Source organism: Nelusetta ayraudi, unplaced genomic scaffold, assembly GCF_046127955.1.
Source record: "Nelusetta ayraudi isolate G7.1 ecotype Tasmania unplaced genomic scaffold, CSIRO-AGI_Nayr_v1 ptg000164l, whole genome shotgun sequence".
In the NCBI taxonomy this organism is placed as follows: domain Eukaryota; kingdom Metazoa; phylum Chordata; class Actinopteri; order Tetraodontiformes; family Monacanthidae; genus Nelusetta; species Nelusetta ayraudi.
The window spans coordinates 49288-67173 of NW_027466214.1; the positions used below are offsets into that span (position 1 = coordinate 49288).

Consider the following 17886-nt stretch of genomic DNA (forward strand, 5'->3'; position numbering starts at 1 on the left):
GCTCACTCCAGTGGACACCTGCGAGTGCTTTTCCCGACCGACTTTGGGGGGACAGCAAGTCCGCTCGCTGACAGGCGTGACTCACCCCGATGTGTCGGAACACGTGACGCCCACGTGCAAACAGCACACGCACCTGCGCTAAAAACAGGCAAAAGCTGCATAGCGGCAGAGGTCAAGAGTGGATGCTGGCAGTCTTCCCCCGCCGTCCCACTGAGACACCGCGGCACCGCCTCCTCCCGCCTGCCTTCTCCTCTTGTTCCCGCCGTTTCTGGCCTATCTTCCCAGCGGCTCCCGTCTTCCCCTGTTCCGTCTCCTTTCTTCTGTTATTCTTCCACCCCGCCTCCCACTCTCCCTACCCTCAAGTCGGTAGTGACTCAGTGTTCCGCAGGTGCAGCTTCAGCTTCAGGAAGGTGCGTGTGGTTTTTTGTATTTTTTTTGTAGTCTTTTTTTTTTTTTTTTTTTTTCAAAAGGTTGAGCAACAATTCCCCCGCTGACGCTGGAAAAGACGGCACACGAAATTCGGTGCGGAGACCAAATAACAAACACCTGGAACCTGTGGCTGATTCTCCACCTAAAATATGCCTTTTGAGCCTTCAAAAGAGTAAAGATAGACCCAAAGAAAACCTAATGAGAGTGCTGAAGAACAGGGGAAGAAAACGCACTGACTGTCGATTTGTCACAAACGGTACATTCGGGGAAAAACAAAACGTCTGTGGAAAAAAAAAACAAAATTGGAGCGTTCCCACAAAATTCTTAAGCACACCTTGAAAGAAGACGGTCGCTTGAAAGTTCAGGCGACACTTACAATTCCGCACACAGTTCACGGGCTCTCTGGGAACCGTTTCTAATCCGTGAGGCCGTTGTGGAGTTTCACAGAGGAAAAGGAGTTCCGCTCAAACGGAAGCGGTGCCGATCGCTGCAAAGCACTCCAGCAATGTCTTTAAAAAAAAGAAAAAAAATGGTCGTCATCCAGAGGACTCGGGATCGCAAAGTGAGTTGACGTCAGGTTGGTTTCAATGTTTCTTTTAGCCAGAGTCAGACGAGCACAATGGGACAAATACTCCCTTTTGTTCCAAAGCTGCGGAGCCGCATGGTGGATTCAGCTGCGCGGCATCCACTCGTCTGTCTGCGACTCTTATCTGCTGCACCTTGTTGACACATGACATTTGGCGTTTGGCAGCGAGGTTTTTTTTTTTTTTTTTTTCCTACCCGCAAGGACAGGCTGTTCCCACGATGGGCGGATGTGATGTGCTCTGGTCACATCGTGCCAGCCTTCACCTTCACAGTCCTGCACTTCATTATGGGAATGTTGTTGCGCTTACGTAATCTTCAAAAAAAAAAAAAAAAAAAAACTCGGCTTTTCAATCCACCGCTAAATTCCCCTTTGGTCTCACAGGCGCATGACACTCACACATGGATTCACATATGGATGCGCGCACGCACGCACGCACACACACACACACACACACACACAGGGCGTTGCTCAAACTCATATCACATGTGACAGATCCGTCGTCAACCTCTCCGCTCATTCAGCCTCACATGCACCACACACACAAACACACACACACAGTCAGATTGTGTGTGTGTGTGTGTGTGTGTGTGTGTGTGTGTGGATGTGGACCCTGTGTATGGACCCTGGATTAGGGGTGCAGATTAGAGATTAGGGCCAGCGCTGGGATTACAGAGTGCTCTTTAGCTCCGCCTCTGCCACAGATCAGAAGCTGGCCCTATCATATGCAATCGTGATGCTGGGTGGGTGCGCGCACACACACACACACACACACACACACACACAGAGGGAAAGATATTCACTCCCTAATCCTAAATTAGCGGCAACAAAGTCACCCCGAGAGGTTTTCCATTTCCCTCCTGTCATTCTTTAACTTTCCCAGATTGTCTCTTGCTCCGCCTCTCCTGACGCCACGACCCCAAACTCTTTTCTCCGTCTGTCTCTACCGTCCCTCCAATCAGTCAGAGCTCCCTTCCCCAATGTGTGCCCAATGGATGTCAACGTGCCGCGGCTGACTCCACGGACATGAATTATCCCGGCCGTGCCGAGCTCTGTCGTGCTCTTAGGAGATGAGAAAGGATGTGGGAGATGGATGGCTAGAGCTTCCAGGGAATTTGTCTCCCGCAGTAGATGGAGTGTTAAAGGACGTGGGTGAGGACGGCCTGAGGACTGTAGTGAGATGGCGTATCGATTGCTGATTCAACTATCAAGGTCCTAGATTTTCTACCTGGGCGTTTGGGGCCTGCTATAGGACGACCGTAAGTTATTTTAGGTGCGGACAGAATGAGAAGAGTGTGTCAGTGTAATATGGAATAGACGCTGTTTCCTCTCCTTGTGTGGTGCGCTTTGCGGAGGCAAGGACGTTATTATGTAAAAAGAAAACTCCCGTTCCAAGTCTTATCTGGAAGACCTTTGTGATGTCACAGAGGGTTGTGATACCTCTCCATGGTTCGTGGCAACACCCACAGCTTGTTCACCTTTTTTTTTCAGACCACCTTATGAAAAAGGTATTCAATAATCATAATATGTACACAATCAAATACACATTATGTTCACATTAAAAATATATGCAAAATAAATGACAAAAATACTCAATATGTGCAGGTTTTTAAGACAGTGTGCGTGTGTGTGTGTGTGTGTGTGTGTGTGTGTGTGTGTGTGTGTGTGTGTGTGTGTGAGAGAGAGAGGCTACACAAGATTAGGGAACGGGTCCAGTGTGGAACCTTTTAAAGGTGATCTCTTGGTCCAGCTCAGGATGTTGAATGTCTAAAACACTCTCATGCACAACACAACACACTGCAAACACAACGCAAACAACAAACTAATTCTCTTTTCATTAAAAACCCACTGCTGTCGGTGTCACGTGGCCCCACAGCGGCGATTGTGAAAGAAGACGCAGGGACTCTGCACTTCATAGAAGTTCAACTTGAGCTCGACAGACGTTGTGCAGAATCTGTAGACTTTAGCAGAGTAGATAGAAGCTTAGTGGGTAGCTTAGTATCTGTTGACAGGGCTGGCACGCAACCAGGCCGCCAGCAGCTTTTTTAAAAATGCAGATAGATAGATAGATAGATAGATAGATGGATAGATAGATAGATACTGTAGATAGATAGATAGATAGATAGATAGATAGATAGATAGATGGATAGATAGATAGATACTGTAGATAGATAGATAGATAGATAGATAGATAGATAGATAGATAGATAGATAGATAGATAGATACTGTAGATAGATAGATAGATAGATAGATAGATAGATAGATGGATAGATAGATAGATAGATACTGTAGATAGATAGATAGATAGATAGATAGATAGATAGATGGATGGATGGATAGATACTGTAGATAGATAGATAGATAGATAGATAGATAGATGGATAGATAGATAGATACTGTAGATAGATAGATAGATAGATGGATAGATAGATAGATACTGTAGATAGATAGATAGATAGATAGATAGATAGATAGATAGATAGATAGATAGATAGATATTGCCGTTTGCAATAATAATAATAATGGTAATAAAACAGCTTTTTTTAATAGAGTGCTTTTTGAAATTCTCACAGACAATTCACCAAAGTAAGGTTAAGACATATCAGAATAAAATTTGCAATCAAAAAAGACCTTAAAATATACAAACAGATAAATCAAACGCACGTAATCTGCAAGCGCATCTGTGGGTCTGTCGCCGCCCTGTTGGCTGGTAGCCTTCTGTCTCACATCTGGTGAGACCTTTAATGTGTCTGTCCCCACCCCTCAGGTGAATGCCACCATGCCATTTGGCTGCCTTGCCCTGCGAGATGGGCGGAGCTACGACAGCACCGCTGATGTCACGGACAAGTATGAGATCGGACAGGTCCTCCGAGCGTGAGTATCATCAAGATTTGTGTCCGCAGCTCTTCCTCGATTCCCTCCCACTTCCATAAATGGTGGGCATGTACTAATACTAGCCGAACCACAGAGCTCTTTATTCTCTTCATGAATTATTTCAAGTTGAATTGCGGCCTGTTTCCCAGCAGACTGCATTTTCGCTGCAGCAGTGCCAGCAGGTGACAGTGCCAGGCTGCCACTGAACACACAGGGACCTGGGGGAGAGCGTTCCTCCTGTCTTCCATGTTAATTCACTGCTTAAAACTTAAGAAAGGATCTTGACGTTGGCTCACATGAAATGAAGAATTAAATGACCAGTGATGAAATGGAGTCATAATACTTTTAATTCAGATACAGTCCATTAAAATACAAGACTTGTGAGTTGTTGTTGTTTTGTTTTTTCTTAATTCAGTGTAAAGAAGATCAGAAAACCAAGTTTGGCATCAACATAGTTTGAAAGATGCTTTTTTTACCGTCAGATGCCACTAAATCTAAATACACACTAAGCCCACTGTGGTGTGAAAACCAACGTGCCTTAGATTGGTGACAGCTGTGAATATTTCTACTACTGCTACTGCTACGACTGCTGCTGCTACCACTACTACTACTACTACTACTACTACTACTACTACTACTACTACTACCACTACTACTACTACTACCACTACTACCACTACTACTACTACCACTACCACTACTACTACTACTACCACTACTACTACTACTACTACTACTACTGCTACTACTACTACTACCACTACTGCTACTACTACTACTACTACTACTACTACTACCACTACTACTACCACTACTACTACTACTACTGCCACTACTACCACTACTACTACCACTACTACTACTACTACCACTACTACTACTACTACTACCACTACTACTACCACTACTACTACTACTACTACCACTACTACTACTACTACTACTACTACTACCACTACTACTACCACTACTACTACTACTACTGCCACTACTACCACTACTACTACCACTACTACTACTACTACCACTACTACTACTACTACTACCACTACTACTACCACTACTACCACTACTACTACTACTACTACTACTACTACTGCCACTACTACCACTACTACTACCACTACTACTACTACTACCACTACTACTACTACTACTACCACTACTACTACCACTACTACCACTACTACTACCACTACTACCACTACTACTACCACTACTACTACTACTACTACCACTACTACTACTACTACTACTACTACTACCACTACTACTACCACTACTACTACTACTACTGCCACTACTACCACTACTACTACCACTACTACTACTACTACCACTACTACTACTACTACTACCACTACTACTACCACTACTACCACTACTACTACCACTACTACTACTACTACTGCCACTACTACCACTACTACTACCACTACTACTACTACTACCACTACTACTACTACTACTACCACTACTACTACCACTACTACCACTACTACTACCACTACTACTACTACTACTACCACTACTACTACCACTACTACTACCACTACTACTACTACTACCACTACTACTACCACTACTACCACTACTACCACTACTACTACTACTACCACTACTACTACCACTACTACTACTACTACCACTACTACTACTACTACTACCACTACTACTACCACTACTACTACTACTACCACTACTACTACTACTACTGCCACTACTACCACTACCACTACTACTACTACCACTACTACCACTACTACTACTACTACTACCACTACTACTACTACTACTACCACTACTACTACCACTACTACCACTACTACTACCACTACTACTACTACTACTACTACTACTACCACTACTACTACCACTACTACCACTACTACTACCACTACTACTACTACTACTACCACTACTACTACCACTACTACTACCACTACTACTACTACTACCACTACTACTACTACTACTGCCACTACTACCACTACCACTACTACTACTACCACTACTACCACTACTACTACTACTACTGCCACTACTACCACTACTACTACCACTACCACTACTACCACTACTACTACCACTACCACTACTACCACTACTACTGCTACTACTACTGCTACTACTACTACTACTTCTACTACCACTACTACTACTACTACTGCTACTACCACTACTACCACTACTACTGCCACTACTACCACTACTACTACCACTACTACTACCACTACTACTACCACTACCACTACTACTACTACTACCACTACTACTACTACTACTACCACTACTACTACTACCACTACTACCACTACTACTACTACTACTGCCACTACTACCACTACTACTACCACTACCACTACTACTTCTACTACTACACTCATGCAAATCAATGTGACAGGCCATATGGTAACATCTGCATCTGGCCTGGGATGAGAACATTGTTTTGTACCACACACACACACACACACACACACACACACACACACACACACATTAATTAAGATCCTGGGGGTGAGGCTGCAGTCTATATAATGTATAAGAAAGGAAGAAATAAAAAACTGCAACCTTTGGTAAATAAGTCATGTCTGCCCCAGATTCTCAGTCCAAACTGAGCTGCTGTGTTGTGTGCAGCAGACCCGTTTCAGATTGAATGTTTATTCCAGCAAGCAAATCTAATCCAATTAAATGATTTCACTCAAGCGCACCCGAAACAAGCGCGTCCTATTTATTCCATGTTCATCTCTCAGATTCACCTTTTTGCTGTTTGTTCTTCCTTTCCTCCTGTGTCTTGTCTTTCTTTTCTTCTTCACTTTCTTTTGCGTAGGAAGGAATTCTGCGAGCTGTGCCTGGCAAAGGACAGACAGACGGACAAGGTGTTTGTCTGTAAGAAATTCCTCAAGAAGGACGGCAGGAAAGTCCGCAAGGCTGCCAAGAACGAAATCATGATTCTAAAATTGTAAGCAGTCATCGCGGCTGACAGATGGCTGCATGAGGTGGTGATCATGAGAGGATGACTCTATTTAAATGTTCCCTCTTCTGTTTTGGTGCCGTTGGCGCAGCCACCGTGTCTGTATGATGCAATTTTGAGTGTTTATGAAAGCTGTTTCATCCGCTTTTAAGGGTCCCGGTATCAGCTGAATTAATTTCACCTGTGTGTCTGAGCACTGATGAGTAGCCTGCACTGACCCGCTGGTGAACGAACTCCTGGGAAGTGACAAAAGTCCATCTTTTAACTTCTTTTCATGAGGCATGTACTAAAATACCCAACCCAGGGAATCAAGCCTTTGTGATGTCACAAAGGGCACCGATGCCTCAGTGTTTCCTCTCCCTGGTCACTGGCAACACCTCCAGCCATGGCTCTGCTCTCCGGGACTGCCTTGTTTTTTTAGCACTAAGCTAAAGTCTGCTGCAAACAGAGGCCTTTGCATGTGCTCTTGTCAAGATATGTTGTTTTTGGATGACTGCTCCTTCATTCTTGCTCCACCAGTGACCACCAGTAAAAAAAAAAAAATTAAAAAAAAGATCTGAAAATTGTCATAATATGTAATCTTCAAAATAGCTTCTGAGCATTTTGAGATGTGCAGCCACCCTCTCTCAAAGAAGAGAGGCTAAACAGGCAGCATCCAGAAAACATGGGAGCCTTCACGCACATGGGACATTGCAAAATATATATATATGCATATATATCACCTCATCATGTATATAAATACATATATACATACTGTATGTTGCTGTTGTTGCAGAGTGAGCCACCCCAACATCCTCCAGCTGATCGACACGTTCGAGACCCGCAAGGAATACTTCATCATCCAGGAGCTGTGAGTGTCTCTTCAGCCGCTCCTGTGTGAGCGTCCCTCACCAGTGTGTATGTTTTTTCGCGTGTGTGTGTGAGTGTGTGTGTGTGTGTGTGTGTGTGTGTGAGTGTGTGTGTCTGTGTGTGAGTGTGTGTGTGAGTGTGTGTGAGTGTGTGTGTGTGTGTGTGCGCGTGTGTCTGTGTGTGAGTGTGTCTGTGTGTGTGTGTCTATGTGTGTTTGTGTGTGTGTCTGTATGTGTGTGTCTGTGTGTGTGTGTCTATGTGTGAGTGTGTGTGTGTGAGTGTGTGTGTGTGTCTATGTGTGAGTGTGTGTGTGTGAGTGTGTCTGTGTGTGTTTGTGTGTGTGTGTCTGTGTGTGTGTGTCTGTGTGTGTTTGTGTGTGTGTGTGTCTGTGTCTGTGTCTGTGTGTGTGTGTGTGTGTGTGTGTGTGTGTGTGTGTGTGTGTGTGTCTGTGTGTGTGTGAGTGTGAGTGTGTGTGTGTGTCTGTGTGTGTGTGTCTGTGTGTGTCTGTGTGTGTGTGTGTCTGTGTCTGTGTCTGTGTGTGTGTGTGTGTGTGTGTGTGTGTGTGTGTGTGTGTGTCTGTGTGTGTGTGAGTGTGAGTGTGTGTGTGTGTGTGTGTCTGTGTCTGTGTGTGTGTATATGTGTGTCTGTGTGTGTGTGTGTGCTAACGCGGCTTTAAACACACATGTCCGCGCCGGCGAAGCTGTGAGGCTGCCCTCTTATTACTGTGTGCTCTGGCGCGGCCCTCGGCAACAAAGGGAGGCGCTGACTTTGATGAGGTGTTTTCTCTCTCCAACACTCAACATAACCCAAGTGCCGCTTTTGCCATGAGGGAGTCTCTGCAGTGAGTTCCGGATCGATACGCCGGGGCCGATCCAGCCAGACACTTCTGACTCGAGCAATTTCAACATTTGCGACTCTGTTGCTGAGCAATAACATTGATCAAAGGCGAGGGGCGAGCGTAGCAAGTGATTGCAGTCATCAGTCAGTGTGTGCCACCGTGTTTATTTGTTGGCCTATTTTTTTTATTTTTTTTTGTTGGTTTGTTTGTTGGGTTGTTTTTTTTTAATGCCGAAACGCAATAGTCTTGCCTGCTGTGGGCATTCTAAAGTTAACCAAATCTTTTAGAGTAATGACCAAAACTCCAGATTTGAATTGCTCAGCAGTAGCTGCGGGCTCATGAGAGCAGATTGCCTTAATAATGCAGGAGCGGAAGGAGAAACCGCTCGTGGCAGTCTCAATGTTACTGGAAGCTTCAAGTGAATTACAAAATAGAAACATGTGGTTAACGAGCTCGACATCTCGGAATCTTGTTTTGTTCTGTGCTGTTCTGTTTATTATCATTTGGCATGGATAATTCTGTGTGTGTGTGTGCTTTATTTGCGTGTTTGCATGCAGCGCCACAGGTGGAGATGTGTTTGACTGGATCCTCGACCAAGGCAATTACACGGAAAGAGACGCCTCCAACGTTATCAGACAAGTCTTGGAAGCTGTGGCATATTTACACTCCCTTAACATAGTTCACAGGAACCTGAAGGTAATAGGTGCAATATCTCTCTCTCTCTCTCTCTCTCTCTCTCTCTCTCTCTCTCTCTCTCTCTTGCTCATTAAGATACACAGTAGTGTCTGTGTGCGCGTGCATTGTGTGTTATGGTAATAGGTTGTGTTTTTTGTTGTTGTTTTTTCCTCCCAGAGCTGGCACCTGAACTCTGAAAAATACAATAATACAGAATAAGACAATAGGTTTTATGGAGAGAACGGTTCCTCTCTTTGTCCTCAGATTCCGGGAAGCAATAAACAGCTTTTATGTCTCTGCAATGATCTCTTTGGAGACAAAAAAAAAAGCCATTGCACTCATTGCCAGTTAATGACTTGACTTTTGAAAACAATTTTAGCAAGGGAGTAAACTGTGTCTTTATGGCTTAATGCAATCTCTGGTGATATACCCAGGGGGCCACGCGCAGACAGATTCATATCTTTGGCTCTCAGTATCCACCCTCCAAGATGGATTGATAGGATCTCTCGGGTTTCAGTCTCCCCCCTCTGGTCGAAGTCGGGACTGTATTTCTTTGTAATTGTTCCGCTCTCATAAATCCGTGACACAAAATCAAACTTCCTCTTTAATGCCCGCATAAGCGCTGGACTACCGTGTGCTTTAGAGACAGCGCGTGACGCAGATGAGATCCGGGGAGGAAAAAAAAAATTGGATGAGCCAAACTGCAAATCTATGTCATGTCTTAGCAGAGTAGGCGGTAAACAGGACAGAATAAAGAGAACATTCCCAATAATCTTTTTACTTAAATAAAATATGATGATGCAGCAATAAAATCCAGTGTTTCTGCCTCAACAATCTGGCACAGTCATGTTGAAGTTAAAATGTCTTCGAAGGTTCTTTTGCAAAAGGATGATATTCAGTGCAGCGGTTTTGTAAATACCACTTACCTCAATCAAACTTGGATTGTAGTTAGTTCATCCTTATGTTTAGTATTACTAATGATGCAACAACATGAGGAACAGATATAATAATAATAATAATAATAATAATAATAATAATAATACATTGAATTTATAATGCACTTTACATTTAAGCAATCTCAAAGTGCTACAGAGACAAAGACAATACAGAAAAAGCAAAACAGAGTTCCACGAAAGGCTATTCTAAAAAAGAAAATGATGTTCAGTATTACTAATGATGCAACAACATGAGGAACGGATATGTTATAATCTTACAGTTGCATCCAGCTATTATGCATGATGTCAGTGGTTGTCCGTGACTGATCTCATCAGGAATCCTCATGACCTCATGCAAAATGGTGTTCTCAGTATTGTCCATGCATTTGTGTGAGAATGCCTTTTCTGTTTCCCACCTATTTTAGCTGGAAAATCTAATGTACTACACAGAAAACAACCACAACAAGGTAGTTCTGCGGGATTTCTACCTGTCCAGGTTTGAGAATGGACCCATCACCGAGCCTTGTGGAACACCAGAATACCTGGGTAAGATGTTCCCACTTAATACCCTAGTTTTTCTCTCATCTGCTAACATGCCTTTCCAGCTGCGTCATCGCGACTTTGGTGAAAATAGACCTGCTGGCACAATTGACCTTTCACTCCCTTTATATTCTAGTCATATTCCGCAAGAGATATTAGAATTAGAATTAGAATAAAAACATTTCTATTGTCTCTTCCTCCCACTCATCTTTTTCTTTCAAACCTTGGGATCTACTGTGTGTTGTCTCGCTCCTTGTGTCATGAGTGCGCGCTGAAGTGTCAAACAGTGCTTTGGCCTTGTTTGGCCTTGTTCTCTCCAGTGAGAGGTCAGGACAGTTATTCATAACACTGAGCAAAGTAATTAGACAAATCAATAAGGAGTGGGAGCAAAAGTCCCCGGCAGGGACGGAATGAGAACAGAAGCAAGCGCAACAGGGAGCTCTTGAACATTCCGAGTGCTCGTTCCCAAGTGAGGGGTAGGGCTGTGTTGAGTCTCTTGTCCCGTCACTCTGGCCTCACGCCTGAGCTTCCTGTATCCTCAGCTCCTGAAGTGGTGGCTCGTCATCGATATGGCCGTCCTGTGGACTGCTGGGCTGTGGGTGTCATTATGTTTATACTGTGAGTTCCTGTCAGTAATTACAAAACCTTTCATCACACAATTCAATCCACCGTTTACGACCCATATAATTGCCAGCTGCGTTTTGTAAGAGCTTGTGGACCCAGTTGACATGATCGTCATCTCTTTGCAGCCTATCAGGGAACCCCCCTTTCTACGACGAAACCGAGGAGGAGAACACAGATCTGCACAATCGCATCATCTTTTGTCGCATCGTCGCCGGAGACTTCGAGTTCGACTCTCCCTATTGGGATGACATTTCACCCGCAGGTACTTGTCTTCACCACAAGGGGGTAGTAAATACCACGTTGAAACGCCACTGAAAGCGTGTTTGGAGATATTCATGGGATCCCAGGGGTGCCAAAATGAAAAAATGAATGAATTCATTATAAGGGCGAATAAATTGATAAATCAAAATCAAAGTATAAAGGTACATTGGATGTCTTATCTTTAGATTAGATTAGATGTACTTTATTAATCCTTTACAGGAAAGTACATTGTCACAGCAGCAGCATTCAGGGAACAAAAATAAAACCAGTCCACGCACATGTAAAACCAACCAATATAATAAATATACACAAGCTCACACTTACATATAGACAATGAAATAAAAAAAAAAAAAAACAGGCCAAGCAACATGCAGGAGTGATTAAAGTGCTGAAAATGAGTACTGGGCTAACAGCTATTGCACATTAAAAAGTCTGATGGCGGCCGGAAGGAAAGACTTGCTATAACATTCAGTCTTCTTGGTGGAGTCAGCCAGCCACTGAAGTTGCTCTGCCGAAAAACTGCCAGGGCACGAAGTGGATGACTGTTATTGTTCATAACATTGTTCATCTTGCTGAGCCTTCTCACTTCAGCCACCTGCTCAACCCAGTTTTGACAGACGCTGATGGTGGCGCTCGCCTTTTTTTTTATCAGTTCATTGAGTCTGAGCTTCTGTCAGAAGAGCGAGGCCCCACCCCCCAGCACACACAACACCAAAAAAAACAACAACAGTGCACTGGCCACAACAGTCTTGTAGAAAGAGCACAACAGTGGTTTGCAGATATTAAAAGAACGCAACCTTCTTAAAAATAAATAAATAAATAAATAAATAAGTACAGCCTGCTCCGCCCCCTTCTATAGACTGCCCCCATGTGGCTGGACCAGTCCAGCTTGTTGTCCAACAGTGCACCCAGGTACTTGTAGTGTGAGACAAGCTCCACCTCAGTTCCCAGGATGGAGACGGGCTCAGGTGCAGACCTCCTCCTCCCTAAAAATCAAGGACCATTTCCTTGGTCTGTGATATGTTCAGCCTCAAGTGATGAAGGGTACTCCAGGATCTTCATTCACATGTATCTGGACTTTAACACGTTGCGTACTGAGAGACGAGTCAATGGTGAGTTTCCTCACAGGAGTGCCAAAATTAATAATAAGAATATATAAAATGTAATATGATATATAATAAATAAATGAAAAAATAAATAAACAAAGAGGAGTAAGTAAATAAAAATATAAAGTTACATATTGTCTTTTTCTTTTCCTTTTTTTGTCATTGTAAAAGGCAAATGGAAAAAAAAGAATGACATGGTTTATTCTTGCCTTTGCCTTTTGTGAAGGCAATCAGATGGCAGTGGGTGGATTTATCCGACCAGGATTAGTAGTCGACACCTGATCGCTCCATGGCTAGCATAGCTAGCTCTTTGGGTGCAATTCCACCAGCGCCTCTTGGCATCACAATGCGGCTCAACACGAGTACATTTCCACTGCAACTTATGCCTTCCGTGTCCTTCATTAACATATTTTTACCTTTTTGTATTGACCATATTTGGTTTTTGTTTAGTTTTTTTTTTTCTTCCCCAAAACATTTTCGTAGGGCTTAACATTCTTTGTTTAATACTGTTGACTGGTTTCAAATCACTGTCCAAGCTGAGAAAATGAAGACGATGAAACAATCCCTTGAGTCATAGTATCTTTTATTTGGAGACAAGAATATCCGCACAACTCAAGTCCTTGAATGTAACCTGTGAGAGTCTGGGGTTCAGAGCCCGCCCAGGGTTTTTGATTTTAATATTGGCACTCCTGTGATTCCATGGATCAAACTCACCATTGACTTGTCTATCAATTACGCAACATGTTTACGTCCAGACACATGTGAAGGAAGATAAGACGTCCAACTATAATGCAGAGCATTTTTTTTCCAACCAGTCAATTAAAAAGCAAAATATAGTTGGTTGTGCAAAAGGATTCTTATTATTTGTCTGTATTTATTCTTTATTGATGAAATCGTTTACAGATTGAAATTCAAACTACTTGGTATTGCTCTTTTTGACTGCTTTCCAAATCTCACAGAGGATGCCCCTCAAACTGAATTGCGTGTCTCTCTTGTTGCAGCCAAAGAACTAGTCTGTCGACTCATGGAGGTGGACCAGATGCTGAGAATCACTGCGCAGGATGCACTCTGGCATGAATGGTAATTTTTTTTTCAAGTGCGAAGCAAAGGAACGAGACAACAATGTTGGCACGCCTTCATGGATTCCTCACTCACTCGTTCTCGTGCTGCCTGTGCCAGGATCGCGGGGAACGGAGCCTCGGAGAAGAACCTGAAGGACGGCGTGTGCGCCCAGTTTGAGAAGAACTTTGCCAAAGCCAAGTGGCGGGTATGAATTTACTCAGGCCCTATCTTAAAATATTTTGGTGATACCATAGCCAAGTAAGTGGCGAGTGAAAGGAAACCAGGATGAAGGTGCGCGCTAATAGTAAAGATGAATTCAGCTAAAACGGCATGGACGCTTATGATGATTATGTACAACGATGGTTGCACACAGTGTGCTTTTACCTCATCATGCAACTCTGCAAAAGTAGGGATTAAATGAGGGATGCTGATTTAGACATTGACTGAGGAGGGAAACGAGATTAACTCAACCAACCCAACAGCACAAGTAACATTGTTAAACCCTCTTCTCTCTTTTCCCACGTGGTTCCCAGGAATTAAAGGTATCGTATCTTCATCCAAGGGAGAGTGACTGGAGGGATGGAGCATGGGGAGAAAGTCACCTTAAGCCTGACATGATTCAATAAGAACAACATCTTCCATTGGCAAAATATTGCAATTTGTCAAGCTGTCCAGAAAAAGAAAAGAAATCCAGCATTTAAAAAAAATCGTTAACGAGTAAAACACCTCATTGAGATGTATTGGTCATGTTAGGGCTGGCGGAAACTCTCCCCATAAGCTCTGTCTCTGCACAGTCACTCTGCATCTGTCCCAGAAGAGATCCATGAACTCTGGCCCTGCTTCACTTTTACTGGATCAGCCCTAGATGTTCAAAGTGGCCTGATCTGCTCCTTTCTTACTCCTCATCTGCACAAAACAAAAACAGACAGGTGAAAAGGCAGACAATGATCAACGACAGGGAACATGGGGTTGTTCATTGTCTGTCCAGTTCTTGTATTTGTGTATATAAGGAGACGTGGGAATGGAAAGGATGTGAGGAATATAGGCCACTGCGGACTGTTGAACGACAGTGATTTGAATTCCTGGGTCCCCTGTCAACTCCCTTACTTGAATCCTGGCTTATTGCCCCCGTGCTGTTCCCTAGTGTTTACTTTCAGGACATACCTTAAGCCATACAGAAGCTGCAGAAGTGAAGCCACTCTGTACACAGTGGCATCCTGTGTTCAACTGGCTTTTCACTTTTTTTAAAGACATTAACAAAAAAAAAAAAAAAAACACCCTGGCGTGAACTAAAAAGGGGAAATAATGAAGCTCGCACATTTCCCTAACTCCTGTGGTGTTTGCAGATCGAAGGGAGTCCGCTGGGTGTGAGAAAGCAAAGCAAACCGCTTTCACACTTGTCTGACTATCTTCCCTTCCCCATCCACAAGCAGTCAAGGAGATGAAGAGTTAGTCTTTAGACTGACTCAACGGGAGCAACACCTTCTCCAAAGTCAAGGAACTTGCACTTAAGTTGCTGCACTTGGCACAAACCACATGACCAATGTGACCATGACAAGTCATGGTGCCTAGGCCAGCTTTTTCTTTTCGCCATAGCTTTGTTTTTTGCAGCTCATTTCTACTGCTTCTTCCATACAAGCGCAAGTTTAAAAAATGCAACAACAGTGCGACTCCCACCGTCTTGACTCCCTCTCCTTTTTTTTTTTTTGCTTGTTCTCTGCTTTCCTTCTTCTTCTGCTCCTCTGCAGAAAGCCATCCGCGTAACAACCTTCATGCAGCGCCTGAAGAACTCAGAGGTGCTGATCGACAGCTCGGCTGAGACTCAGGCTAGTGAGGAGGGAGCAGACGGCGAGGGGGGGGTCTCCCAGGGGACGAGCGATGAGGGAGAGAAGGGAACCAGCGACGGAGGGGTGACGTCGAGCAGCGTGTCTCTAGAGGTGACCGTCGAGAACACGCCGCTAGGCATGGATGAAGACGAGGTCGGCGGCAAGGTCAAGGAGGGAGAACAGGACCAGTTAGCGAGCGCTAGCACGAGTGTGGGCCCATCTGTCGGAACGTCACCGTCAGACGTCCGGGAGGCTCTCTGTGAGCAGCCTGAGCAGCCTGCCGCAAAGACAGTGGCCGGGGAGGTGAACAGGAAAATGGCAGCCAATTTGGGTCAGAGTAAAGTTTCTCCGGAACCCAAAGTGTCCCCTGGTACTCCCACAAAGCTTTCTGAGGCAAAGCCCTCGACGGCTAATCTCAACCAGAAAGCCGCCTCGCCCGACCCGGCCGGTAAACGTAAAATGGCTGGGTCGGTGCACGGGGCCCAGACCGTCGGAGCCCAGACCGCCGGGGGTCCTGGTGCCGTGCAGGGGAACCAGAAGGACGGGGCAGGAAGTTGGTGTCAGACACAGGTGCCCGAGGGGGTGGCGGAGACGGCGCTGGCGCTGGCAGGCCCCGCAGCTCTGGAGACGCCCGGAGCCGGTGTGGATTTGGGCCCTGGCCCCGGACCCGGGCCGAGGGCCGATGCCAGTCCTGCCAGTCGACGGGACAGGGAGACCAGGAGGAGCGACAGGCACAGCGCCGAGTTCGCTGTGGCAAGGGCGGGTCCTGCGGCGGCGGCGGGGGCGCAGGGCTGCTATGGGGCGGGCAGCTCCGCCAGCTTGGGCCGCCGCACCGCCCCCTATGGTTCCGATGTGGGGGTGGGAGGGAGCTTCACCAGCCTGTACGGCTCCCTGTTTGTCGGCGGCAGCGGTGGGATGGGAGGAGGGGTGGGGACGTACGGGACGGGGCTGCCGCACGCCACCGTGGGCGGGGCCAGCGACTGGCAGATGGACAGCGTGATTGAGCAGATAGAGAAGCAAATGGCAGCCGTGCTGGAGAAGATCGAGGGGGACATGCCATCGCTGCTGGAGCAGATCAGCGACTGCCCCGCCGAGCCACCGCCGCGGGCACGCAGCGCGCACGCCTCGCCGGCCAGCTCGCGTGCTCACCCCTCCCGGCACCCCGGGGGGTCTGGGGGGTCTGGGGAGACCGGGGGAGCCACCCCTCCACCTCTCCCTACCTCTCCCAGGCCAGCACTGCCGTCTCTCCCCCACCTGTCGATACCTCCTCCATCCTACCCGCCCCCGTCCCCGCCCACCCAGCACCCCCCTCAAGCTGCCGGGGAGCAGGAGGAGCGGGACGGACACAGGGACGCCACGCGTTCCAGACAGTCCCCCAGGGCCGGGATGGGGAGGGGCCTCTGAGGCAGACAAATCACGCATGGCACGTGAACACTGGATTTATAGTGATTTTTGTAAAGACTCAACACTGGCACCTCCCCCAAGAAGTGAAGCAAAACCATGCAGTGTTGTGGATGCTACAAAGAGGTTTTTTGTTTTGTTTTTCTTTAATTTGTCTCTGTAATAATCCAAATCCAGAAGACACTGGCTCTGCACATGTATGAACATTGTAGTAACACTCTTAGTTAGAGCGTTACGATTTGCATTATTTCCTGTTAAAAATGTAAATACATAAATACATCTTTTCCTAATTTTGCCTATATTCTACTTTCTAAACTGCATCCAAACTGAGATTATCTTCTTTTGAATTACCTCACTTTCATTACACTTAATAATTCATAACCATATCTCCACGGTGACACCAGAACCCAATTTTTCAAAACACAGTGGCACCTCTCCAATTCAAATTCAAGTCCAAACAGCTTTAATCATCTCATTGCATTATTTCTTCTTTTCCTTTCTATTGATGTAGCTCTTTATTTTTCATAGAAAAGGCCATCAATCAGTTCGTTAGCTTACAATGGTTGTAAAAAAGTGTTTTAAAGTCTTTCTCTCAACCTTACCTGTTGGAAAACCTGGGGGGTAAATTATTGACATGCATGAAACAACACACACACACACACACACACACACACACACACACACACACACACACAACCCCTGTTGTTTTCTCAAAGATAAATCAAAGTCTTTTCCTGGAAATGTTATTTTTGTGTGTGTGTGCGTTATTCTCGATACGTGCAAGTTGGCACCCTTAACTGGACAATCCAGACTATCATTTGATCCTTTTGTTATGTAAGTGTTTCTCTCCTCCATTCTGCATTTTGATCTGTGTAATACAAGGCTGTCTGATTTTCTCCAAAACAAGT

The 17886-nt window shown here is 45.3% G+C and overlaps 1 protein-coding gene across 1 annotated transcript in view; it reads left to right on the forward strand.

The window, feature by feature from the left end:
• Nucleotides 1-17659, forward strand: part of camkvl (CaM kinase-like vesicle-associated, like) — a 45257-nt gene extending 27598 nt beyond the window's left edge. The window contains exons 2-11 of the mRNA XM_076014076.1: nucleotides 3781-3887; nucleotides 6718-6849; nucleotides 7637-7711; nucleotides 9106-9244; nucleotides 10584-10704; nucleotides 11241-11316; nucleotides 11448-11584; nucleotides 13691-13769; nucleotides 13869-13956; nucleotides 15500-17659. Of these exons, the coding sequence (XP_075870191.1) occupies nucleotides 3793-3887; nucleotides 6718-6849; nucleotides 7637-7711; nucleotides 9106-9244; nucleotides 10584-10704; nucleotides 11241-11316; nucleotides 11448-11584; nucleotides 13691-13769; nucleotides 13869-13956; nucleotides 15500-16981 (2424 nt within the window). The 5' untranslated portion in view covers nucleotides 3781-3792 and the 3' untranslated portion in view covers nucleotides 16982-17659. The remainder of the gene's footprint in view (nucleotides 1-3780; nucleotides 3888-6717; nucleotides 6850-7636; nucleotides 7712-9105; nucleotides 9245-10583; nucleotides 10705-11240; nucleotides 11317-11447; nucleotides 11585-13690; nucleotides 13770-13868; nucleotides 13957-15499) is intronic.
• The last annotated feature ends 227 nt before the right edge of the window (nucleotides 17660-17886 follow it).